At 36.6% G+C, this 12255-nt stretch overlaps 1 protein-coding gene across 13 annotated transcripts in view; it reads right to left on the bottom strand.

The window, feature by feature from the left end:
- Window positions 1-12255, bottom strand: part of CNTRL (centriolin) — an 88745-nt gene that overhangs the window by 43356 nt on the left and 33134 nt on the right. For all 13 annotated transcript variants that reach the window (XM_073806508.1, XM_073806512.1, XM_073806513.1 and 10 more), the window contains 4 exons: window positions 11943-12137; window positions 6984-7137; window positions 5560-5780; window positions 2341-2517 (listed from right to left, as the gene is read on the bottom strand). In XM_073806508.1, the coding sequence (XP_073662609.1) occupies window positions 2341-2517; window positions 5560-5780; window positions 6984-7137; window positions 11943-12137 (747 nt within the window). The remainder of the gene's footprint in view (window positions 1-2340; window positions 2518-5559; window positions 5781-6983; window positions 7138-11942; window positions 12138-12255) is intronic.

Raw genomic sequence — 12255 nt, 5'->3', positions numbered from 1 at the left:
AATTGTATTTACTATTATTTAAAAATATGTATTTACTGTTATTTTAATTGTTTCCTTCCCAACCTCTTGTTTTCCACACTCTGATCAGGTCAACTATAGTTTTATAAAGCTTGGTACTCTTAAGAAATATAACACTGACAACTGGCAAATGGTCATTTGATATCATTTGGTATCTAGTAAGTAAAGGAACACAAAGTAATTACAATTATTATAATAAGCCTATTTTTATATCCTTTTCTAATCATATGAATGCCATTTTACATGAATTCCTGGGATTCAAACTATCTTATTTTTTTTAATGATTAATTAATTTTAAATTATAGTTGATTTACAATGTTTCAGTATACAGCAAAGTGATTCAGTTATACAAATATATATCTATTCTTTTTCAGATTCTTTTCCATTATAGGTTATTATCAATACAAGATATTGCATATAGTTCCCTGTGCTATATAGTAGGTCCTTGTTGTTTCCCTATTTTATATACAGTAGTGTGTATATGTTAATCCCAAATTCCCAATTTATCCCTCCTCCCCCCTTTCCCCTTTGGTAACCATAAGTTTGTTTTCTATGTCTGTGAGTCTCTTTCTGTTTTGTAAATAAGTTCATTTGTATCATTTTTTTAGATTCCACATATAAGTGATATCATATGACAGTCGTCTTTCTCTGTCTGATTTACTTCACTTAGTATGATAATCTCTGGGCCCATCTATGTTGCTGCAAATGGCACTATTTCATTTTTTTTTTTACAGCTGAGTAATATTCCATTGTGTATAAATACTACATCTTTATCCATACATATGTCGATGGACATTTAGGTTGCTCCCATGTCTTGGCTATTGTAAATAGTGCTGCTATGAACACTGGGGTCCATGTATCTTTTCGAATTAGTTTTCATCTTTTCCAGATATATGCCCAGGAGTGGGATTGCTGGATGATACAGTAACTCTATTTTTAGTTTTTTAAGGAACCTCCACTTCTCCATAGTGACTGCACCAATTTACATTCCCCCAACAGTGTAGGAGGGTTTCCTTTTCTCCACACCCTCTCCAGCATTTATTATTTGTAGATGATGGCCATTCTGACCAGTGTGAAGTGGTACCTCATTGTAGTTTTGATTTGCATTTCTCTAATAATTAGCGATGTTGAGCATCTTTTCATGTGCCTGTTTCGAACTATCTTATTTTATTTAACTTTCATCCAGTTAGAACCTATTGACCCTCCTCATGTGCCAGGCACTGAAACAGGCATCTACAATCTGGGCATTCACTGTGCTCTGAGTCTAGCAGGAGAGACAGACAATCTAAATAGATGATTTCATACACAAGCTAAAATGCTTTGACTGAGCACAGGTTAAAGGAAAAACAAAGTAGAGTCCCGAATCCAGATTTTCAGCAGGCATAACAGAAGGTGAGGGTGGGCTTCCTGGAGGAAGATGCAACCCATTTGGCTAATAGCTAAACAAAACTGTATTTTAATGTGATCAAGAATATATTATAACTGGCCTCTGTCTTCCTCTCTGCCCTTATCTCTCACTCTCATTCCCTACTCCTCTTCTCGCTCCTGGCATATTGGAGGCATACTTTCAGCACTTCAAATGCATTAAGCTCTCTCTCCTTGCCTCTCTGCCTAGAACACATCCCTTACCTCTACCCTTTCACCTCTGCTCCCTCTGCACAGCCAAATCCTAGTTCCCCTTGAAGTCTCGGCTGAAACACCATTTCCATAGGGCAGTCTTCCCTGACCACCACCCCCCTAGCACAGAACCGTATCGTTTTCTTTGTCCGACACCTGTTTCACCTACCAGACTGTCAGCTTCACAAGGACATAACCATGTCTGTGCTACTCCCTACAGCATCCATGGCACCTGGCCCTTAATGGCCAATCGATAAGTATTTACTGGATGAATAAATATTTCACTAATTTTCAAGTATAATTAAACTAGTGGGTATTTCATCCAACCAGAACAGGAAGTAGCAAAGTAAAATTTAATATCAACTTAAAAGAGGTCTCTTAAAGCTGTTTTGAGAAAGAACAACTAGAATTTATTGATTACCAACTGCTAGGTGCTTTCAGGCCCATTGTCTCACTTACCCTCACCATAACCCGCTTTACAGATGATGAGGCATTTGTCAGAGGCTCAGAGCCATGAAGTGAGTTGCCCATGTTCACACATGGGTCATATTTAAGCTCAGAATGTCTGACTCCAAAAATGTGCTCTTCCCATCACTCCACATACATTATATTAAAAAGCGTTTAATCTTCGATTAAATTAAAGGAAAGTTGTTATGTTAAGGCCCAGCCTACTTGGTTTCTAGATGGCTTTGTGCTCCTACTTACCTGGCTGAGCCTTGTTAGTTTTTCCAACTCTTCTTTGAGCTGGTTGGCTTCGGCATCCTTTATTTTTAACTGAGCCTCTAGCTCAGCCTCGTAGGCACTGAGATCTCCTTGGGTCTGCTGCAGGGATGCATTCACCTCATGCTGCTCCTGAAGGGCGCTTTCTAGCTCTGCAAGCTCCTGCAAGGATTCAGTGTTTTAAGTACAGAACCCTCAGTGTGCTGCTTAAGCATCTGCAAGTCATTATAAGTAACGTGAGCACTTAAAGTAAATGCTGGCCAGCCAGTGCTGGCCAGGCACAGAGTATTCAATGGCAATACGATGAAGCCGCAGGCTGTGTGAATCCAGGCTGGAAAACAAAAACACTGACTAAATGTAATAAGAAAAATCAGTAAGCTACAACATGTTTTCCAAAGTAACCAGTTGTGTGATACTTTAAATGAGTCTTATGTATTCGTAAGAAGAAAGAAGAGAGGAGGATAAAATTTAAGGCCTATTTTCCTTCAGACACTGGAATAAATGTTTTCACATTCATTATTTAATTACATCCTCACAGTAACTGTGTAAGGTAAAGTATTATCCCCGTTTTATAGATGAGGAAATGGAGAATGAAGATCTAAGTAAACAGCACAGAGCTGTGCAGCTAAAAAAAGGACAGAGTCAGAATATGAACTGAGATTTCTGACTCCAAAGCCCACACTCTTCCTGTTAAACCACAGTATGTTCACTTATCAGAAGAACAAAATGGGACTAGCACTCTCTAATATTAAGGATGAGAGAGAAGCTTAAACGAGTGTTAACAAGAATATAAGTACCTGTTGATTAGCATACCACAGTTCTGATTCATTTTAGCCTATTTTTTTATGATTACACATTATAGCTTTCACCTGTTTATTTGGAATCTTGAAGAATTAAACTATTCTGATTAAAGAGGAGAATCCTGTGGTAAGAACTTCTATAGAAGAGTTTCTCAGTAAGGGATCAAAAGACCACCTGGCATCTGAATCATATGGGTTGCTTGTCCAAAATGCAGACACTACTTATAACCAACAGAGGATTAATATCCAGAATATATAAAAAGTTCCTACAAATCATTAAGAAACAGACAATCCAATAGAAAAAATGGGCAAAGAATATGAATAGGGATTTCACTGAAGAGAAAAACTGAATGGCAAATAAACAGATGAAAAGTACTTAACATCTCCAGTAATCAAGTGAAAATGCAGTTAAAACAAGACACAATTTTGCACAGAGCATAGAAAAACAAGTTAAACAAACCATGAGGAAACAATCAGATAAATCCAGAACGTGGGACACGCTACAGAACTACCAGCTGGATTCTACACACACACACGCGCGCGCGTGCGCGCACCATGAAAGACATTCTTGGCACAATTGGGAAAATGTGAATATGGCTCAGATATTAGATAATATTAGGGAATTGCTGTTAATTTTCCTAGGTATAATAATGGTATTGCACTGATGTAGGAAAATGTCCTCATTTTTAAGAGATATGTACTGAAGGGATGATGTCATAATATCTGCAATTTTCAAATGACCCAGCAAAAAAAAAAGATATAGAAAAATATTTGTTGAATCTAAGAGAGCACATAGATGCTCAATGAATTATTCTTTCAACTTTCCTGTAAATGTAAAAATTTTCATAAAAAAGACATCATTTCAAACTCAGCACATTGGCAAACACTAAGTCTGACAAAATGTTAAATTTCCTGAATTTGATCTTTATTCTGTGTTTATCTTAGAAAATGTCCTTGTTCTCAGGAAACATACTGAAATATTTAGAAGCTAAAGAGCATGATGTCTACCGCTAATTCTAAAATGATTAAGAAAAAAATTTATATAACAATGTATATAAAATCATGTAAAATTTTATATGAGACAGAAAGCAAATGTGGCAAAATAAATTGGTGACTCTGAATGGAAGGTATAGTGAGCTATTCTTGCAACTCTCCTGTAAGCTTGAAATTATTTCAAAATTAAGGCTTACAAAATAAAAGTTAGATAACATTAAGGTGATGTCAAGGATGTGGTGTAATGGTAGCCCTTCACACTGCTGGGGGGAACAGAAATTCACAAAATCACTATGGACAGTAATTTGACAATATCTAGTGAAGCTGAGAAGGCACGTACACTCTGACTCACAGTTCCACTGTGAACACAGTCCCCATGCTCAGGATGTGTGTAAGAATGTCACTCTCAATATTGTAATAGCAAAAGAATGGAAACCACCTCAATATCCCCCAAGAGGAGAATGAATAAGCAATAAATTTGTGGTAGGCACATACAATGGGATGCTATATACATCAATAAAAATAGAGCTACATGTATCAACTTGCATAATTCTCAAAAACATAAACATGAAGGAAGAAAGGAAGTAGCCAAAGAATACATTATGTACTTTTTATATAAATCCTAAAATTATGCAAAACTATAATACGTATTGTTTATAGATGGATACACATATAATAAAAGAGAGATAGAGGGAAATGATAACCATATTCAGGATTTTGCTACCTCTGGGAGGGGTACACAGAGGGTTTCAAATATATCTGTATGTTTTAGTTTTTAAGCTGTGAGTACATAGTGTTAAATATTTTTGATATTCTTATATGTCTGATAAATTTCATAACATTAAAACAAATTAATTCAAATTTCCAAAGCCAGCCCTACTGAGGATGAGGTTTGGGAATCTGGGTTCTCCTGCAATGTAAAGTTTACCAAACAACTAAAACAGAGCAAGTGAAATCTCCAAATGAATGTCAACAAATCAAGCATGGAAGGGTATAATTTACAATGCTGTGTCTGTTTTGTTATCTGTAAAATAATACTACAATTATGAAGTAACAGCAACAAGAATAAGAAAAATTATGTTATGCTTAATTTTGCTACACAAATAACAAAATATGAACATCTAATACAGTATTTGTAATAGCTATAATTTCTTATTCTTTAGAGTTATTTGATCACAATACTTTTCAGGGATAGCAATTCAGCTAAAATAATCTTCCTTTTCTTAGTAAGGGAAAAATAATGCTTCCACGTGTATCACAACTAAAGGGAAAAAAAACCCCAAAACACTAAATAGCCCCTAACACTTTTGCCACTTATAATTGCACTGTGGCTAACTTCCTTAACTAACTTAACTTGGACATCATCCACTTCTGAAGGTAAGGAAAACAGACAAGAAGAAACAAGTCATACCTTCCTCATATTTTCTGCATCTAAGGCAACTATTTCCAGTTGGTCCCTTTCCTGCTTGACCTCAGTCAATCTCTGCAGCAATGTCTCTTTCTCATCCTGTAGCCTTCTGCACTCATTCTGGGCCTGAGTAGCCTGCCCTTTGACAGTCCCCAGGTATTCTTGCAACCCACTGATGACACCTTCTAAGTCCTTCTTCAGGGCTTCATTTGCTGCTATCTGGCCTAAGCAAGACGAAGAAAGGGAAGACGATAATATATATAAGAAAATGCTTTCAAGATACATAATTACTGCATTTAGTCTCCTTAGCTATTGTTACTAGCTAAGAATGAAATTTTAAGCTTTCAATTATTTCCTACTATCTTAGATTTCATTTTCAAGATATAGTAATAGCTTTCCCCCCTATTATCCATGGTACAGGAGTATTAAGCAGGTACACAATAAAAATAGTATATTCATTGGCATTGCTTATGAAATGCTTAATACATGTTATAAAAAGTTTAAAGTAGTGATTTCCAAATAAAATAACGAAAAGTGTGCAACAAAACAGTTCTTGCTGCTAGACACACAAAACAAAACCAAGTCAAATCCCAGACTAGCAGCATTAACCTGTAACCTGAAGACTTATAAAAACAAACAAACCATATATTGGGTTTACTATGTCCAGGCACTTCACGAACACTATTTCATTTAATCTTCCCCAAACTAATGATCGTGACAGAAATAATTTATCCCAGGTAACACAGCTGATAATGGCAAAACAAGGACTGGGGTCTTTTTACCACAAGCCAAGGCTCTCATCACTTACAGTCTATTATCTTCCTCTTCCACTATTATGGCAATGTCACATTTTTTTAAATGATTTTTTTAAATGGGTGGAAGATCTATTTTTATTATTTATTTAAAAAATTTTCTTTTTTGGCCACACCGTGCAGCTTGTGGGATCTTAGTTCCCCAACTAGGGATTGAATCTGGGCCCATGGCAGTAAAAGCAAAAGAGTCCTAACCACTGGACCACCTGGGAATTCCCAGCAATGTCACAATTGAAATTTGCACTGCAAAAATAGATCCTAAAATTCTTTCTGCAGTCTCCTTATAACCAGACACCGAATGCCTGATATCAACGGACTCTTTGCTCCTGAAAAGATTTTAGGCCTTAGAAGAAGACAATCACATGCCAGAGTTTATCATGATAATGTACGGATTTCTTGCCATAGTGACCTGACTCACTAGGACATCAACCCAAGAAAACTAAAATAAAAATTTTTAATTTTATTAAACATTTTTGAGTACTCTGCAAATATTTCCCTATCAAATACTAGTACTAACAGCTGAAGCATATTCAGCTAATATCTGGATTAATGCCTGTTATTTGTCTTTTATTAACACTGAATCTGATTTACCTTAAATCATACTTAAATTCTCACCTTCAGTAAGCTGTTGTTCAAGGTCCTTAATCTCTTCAGTTTCTTTAGCAATTCTAGAAAGTATCTCATCCAAACGACTTTCAAGTTGTTTGTACTGCTTGTTCATAATGTCAAGCTGTTGTTCTTTACCCCTCTTCTGAGCCTTCATATGGCACTGAATTGAAAAAAAAAAATAAAATCCCTAATTCTTTAAACTCTTATAAAAATAATAATCCTTAATAACATTTCTAGGGAAGAGTGGAAAAGAAAATGTAACAATTTGCATCTGTTTTGTGTCAGACACTGTTGTTTTCACATGAAGTTTTCATTTAAACCTCATGATAACTTGATGTGGAAATCATCTCCATTTTACAGATGAGCAAACTGAGGCTCAGGAAGGTTAAGTGATTTTTCCCAGGTAACAGCTAGTAGGTAATGCAGCCAATTTCAGTGTTCTTTGCACTGCACTAAAATGTATCTTTCCAAAAGGTTTCCCAAAAGTTAATTGATTATATATACATATATCCATAGGAAAAGGCTATATTCTAAAATGTTAACAAAGGTTATATCTGGGTGGACAGATTACAAGAGATTTTTAATAAGTTTTTTTAGCTAAAAAATTTATAATAGACAAGTAATAACTTTTTATTAAAAAACATTAAGTATAATTTTTAAAAAGGTTTTTTTGGGGAAATACAGACATGAAATAAATACTTCCTTAGAATTCAAGTTTATTTTCTTTTTTTTTTAACTTCTTTATTATTGGAGTATAATTGCTTTACAATGGTGTTAGTTTCTGCTTTATAACAAAGTGAATCAGCTATACATATACATATATTCCCATATCTCCTCCCTCTTGCATCTCCCTCCCACCCTCCCTATCCCACCCCTCTAGGTGGTCACAAAGCACCGAGCTGATCTCCCTGTGCTATGCGGCTCCTTCCCACTAGCTATCTATTTTACATTTGGTAGTGTATATAGTGTCCATTCCACTCTCTCACTTTGTCCCAGCTTACCCTTCCCCCTCCCCGTGTCCTCAACGAGTTTATTTTCAATTCCTTATACAAAGAAACATTTTGCTTTTAAGTTCCATAAACTGGGAGTTGAGAGGGACCTCGAAGACCATTTAGCCCAGTGATTCTCAAGATGGAGGGCCCTATGGAGGCACACCCCTGCAACCACTACATACAGCTGCAACCACTACATATGCCCCTGGTGGAAAAGAGCTTCCACACACCCACACACACTCTGACAGTCATCGCTTTAGGGAGCTACTGTTAACTGAAAGGATTGGATTGTATTTCTCAGGTGTGCTGGGGGAAAAACTGAAAACTGATGACCTAGTCTAACTCTTCCTTTTACATGTGAGAAAACTGAATCTCAGATCCATCAAATGACTTGCCCAGGTCTTCTTAAGCAACTGTTCATATGGAGACAAAATAATTCCCCAGAGAACCTGTGCCCTCCCACTCACATCACACCCTCGCAGCCCACTCACATCACACCCTCGCAGCTCTAGTTTGCCCCCACAGGATCAGAGGAACAGAACAATAATAAATCAAGAGAAAGTTACCAGGAGAAAGAACTGTATTAGTCTGAACAACGAACTCCATGCGTCTCAAGTCTAAGACTACAATTTGATTATAAAAGAACATTTCTCAATTTTACAAGTCTGCTGCCTCCAAAGACAAGAAAGAAAGTCTCTTCATTTCTGAAGAATAAATGAGAGGCAGCTTGATTGGAAGGTTTTTATTTTACTACTGGTAAAACGTGATGGATGTTCAAAACTCTTCTCCTACTCTCCCAAAATACCCGTCTGAAGTCTTTCTGAAAAGATAACTGCAGATAAAACCTTAAATTCTAAGTAAATTTAGGATTTTTATGGCTCAAGAAAGGATTTTCAAAAAGATCTACACTCATATCTGTATCAATAAATCTTAAAAATTCACCATTAAAACTTCCACTGAAATCTCTACATGCAGGACAAAAAATTAGTTCAATACACCAATGATCTGCATTAAACACATGGGAGCAAAAGTAGATTCAGCGATTTTCACTACCATGGAGCTCACAATAGAGGTACTGTAAAAACAGGAACTTACATCTCTCACTCCTCCTCCTTTTTAAATCCTTTGTACACAGAGAGAGAAAATGATCATACCTTAATTTAGAATTTGTCCTGTTAAAACTGAGACGTTGAGAACAGAGGAACTGTGGGCGGAACGCTTTCTAATGCTGTCTTGAAATTCATGTGCACTTCCCTCTCTGACAGCCACAATTTTGTAAACGCCTCTGAGCCTCTAACCTCCCAGCGCTTCAAACCACATTCCTGGCAGAGATTGAGCGGCAGCCCAGCCCATCCAATCACAAGCAGCCTCTGAAGGCAGGCCACACCCTCCGTGCTTTAAATCACAACACAGGAAGCTTCCACAGGCCAATCACGCACAATCTTTGCAACAGATTACTACAGATTAATTGCCTTTAGCATACAGTTTGCTCCCATAGAGCATTGCTAGACAGGGAACAGGGATACAAATCTTCCTTTATTATGTTTGCTCCTGTGGTATTTCTGCTTCTGCGAATGTTTTCTAGAACTAAAATGGGATTTGATTTTTATATAGTACCTTTTCCTTTTGAAAACTAGTTAAATGCTTATGTCTGTTGAAAACTTGGCTTGGCTCTGAGCTAATTTTAAAAATAATTAATCTCTTTAGACCTGTAACTCCTTTGTGAGGCTCTGCCTCTTCCTAAAAGGGGGTACTTTGGGAAATCATTTAATCTTTCTAAATCATATTTTCATTTTATGCAAATTTAAAAAGTCACCAGTCTCATTTGGATGCTGTAATAAAATAAAGTTCCACACCATATGTGCCTAAAACCAAGTGCAATGCAAGACACGTCACTGGCACTTAACATACTTGTTTTCCATCATATCTCAGTCATTTACTGTTTCCTAATCTCTCAAGCTTTTACTTTAAATTCTATTTGCTATTCAGAAAGATACTTCATCTGATTAGATAATAAAAGTTAAATAAAAGCCTGAATCTGCAGAAAAATATGCAGAATACCATTCTTGATTCTTTCCCTCTTGCTAAAATGTTCACATTTTGCAGCCTAAAATGGGGTGCCTAACACTAGGCATTAAGGTGACTTTGTGCAAATTAGAAAAAGATGCTCCTTCCAGGTGAACAAATTAAAAAGAGACATCCTCTGGTGCTCAGACTAAGACTGTAACCCTAAGAAGTAACCTTCACAAGTTTTAACAATACCAAAAAGGAACTTCAAAATCTGGCTTGTATGTTTCATCTCCACTATTACAGATTGATTTTGACTACCTTCAAAACTTGGATGCCTTTCCTACTTCTCATTTAACTCCTTTCTATATGTAATTCTTTACAGATATCCAGTGTGTATTAGACTCCCAGTATGCCAAGACTATCACAGTCCTAAGTTGAAAGCAAACAGACAATCTAGGTTCTGATTACACTCATACATCACAGAACTACAAGAGGGAGTAAAGGAGCTTTGGGTAGTGCCTATAGGCCAGTTCTTCCCTACTTGCCTTAATGCAAGCATTCATAAACATAGCACTGGCCCCTGGGGATTCAGTTCCTGTCCTCAGGGGCCTTACATGGGGTGGTAGACTTCTGAACAAATAAATATGATACAGGAAGATACCACAGACCACATTATATATTATTTAAAATCTCTAATTTTTCATGTAATGAAAATTCTTCAAGATAATCAAGACTACTTTTGGTTTCTTTTTTTTTTTTTGCGGTACGCAGGCCTCTCACTGCTGTGGCCTCTCCCATTGCGCAGCACCGGCTCCGGACGTGCAGGCCCAGCGGCCATGGCTCACGGGCCCAGCCGCTCCGCGGCATGTGGTATCTTCCCGGACCAGGGCACGAACCCGGGTCCCCTGCATCGGCAGGCGGACTCTCAACCACTGTGCCACCAGAGAAGCCCTGGTTTCAATTTTAATACTAAGTCTTAGGCTTTTGTTATAAAAGACCTTATGTCTGTGATGATATGGTCACCCTTTGTCAAAATTAGCTGGCCTCCAAAAAATATCTATGATATTTTACTAAAATGTTTAAAGGGATAACTAAATAACTTGTCAAGTACATAAAGCAATTATAGTGCATTGTCTTTACCATGTTAAATTCTATGGTTTCTCATAATCCAGAGATTTTAAAGTTTTTTTTTAAATAACCTTATTATTCAAAGTATACCAGTAAAATATGCAGGAAATATTCTTACTTCTATTTTACAAATATTGGCTAAAATATAAACCATTAGTAAGACTTTTCAGAGTAGAGACAGAAAGAGACAAGAACCTAACTCCATCATCCAGCCACCTGACCACCTCTGGCCACATTTTAGGAAGACATACTCTAGAGAAATGTTTTCTTTTTAAGGACAAAACAAAACAATATGAAACAACAAATAGCTTTAGTGGAATATTTGCATAAAGGATTAAAGAAGAGGTAGAAAAAGGACTCCGAACCCCCTCAGCTCTCCCATCTTGCCACCTTGCTGTTAAGAAAGAAGAAAATAAAACAAGGAGAGAGAAAGAGTAAGAGGTTTGGAGAGCACCTTAGAGCAGGTTACTCTTGATTTGAAATATAATGAAATTCAATTACTTAAAAAAAATATGTATATCATTCATCAATTGTTCTACTGAAAGCTACTACCTCCATCAAGCCCTAGGTTGTCTTGTTTTAAACACACACACACACTTCATATATATGTGTGTGTGTGTATGTATATACACACATATGTATATATATAAAATACACATACATACACTCATATTATATATACACACATATAAACATATGTATTGCTCAGATTTGTGCATCAAACTAAAAGATTTTCAGAAAGGACTCTGAGGCTAAAAACGATGAGACATAATACCTAGAAAGAATGATATGCTCATCCCCATAGAACAAGCCAAAGATCTCTTCATTTACTTACATGTTTTGGGTCTTTGGAATCCAGACTATCAATACCTATTTGCAGGTCCTTGATCTCCTTCTGCTTTTCAGCAATTTCTCCTCTTTGCTTTTCCATCTGCATTTCTAGATCCAGAGCTTCTTGGCGTAATTTATTTAGAAGTTGTATCCTACCACTCAACTGCTTGTAAAGAAAGTCTTTCTCCGCTTCTGAAATCTAATTCCCCCCCCACCCCAACATACAATTAACAGAGGACAGCAACACTGATTTACAAATTTATAGAAAACAACTAGTACAATTTAAAAAGGTATTCCATGCTCTATCAGGTTTTTTT

The sequence above is a fragment of the Tursiops truncatus genome, chromosome 6 (genome assembly GCF_011762595.2).
Source record: "Tursiops truncatus isolate mTurTru1 chromosome 6, mTurTru1.mat.Y, whole genome shotgun sequence".
Classification (NCBI taxonomy): Eukaryota; Metazoa; Chordata; class Mammalia; order Artiodactyla; family Delphinidae; genus Tursiops; species Tursiops truncatus.
The sequence above is the reverse complement of the archived record's forward strand: the minus strand, read 5'-3'. Positions and strand labels throughout refer to the sequence as shown.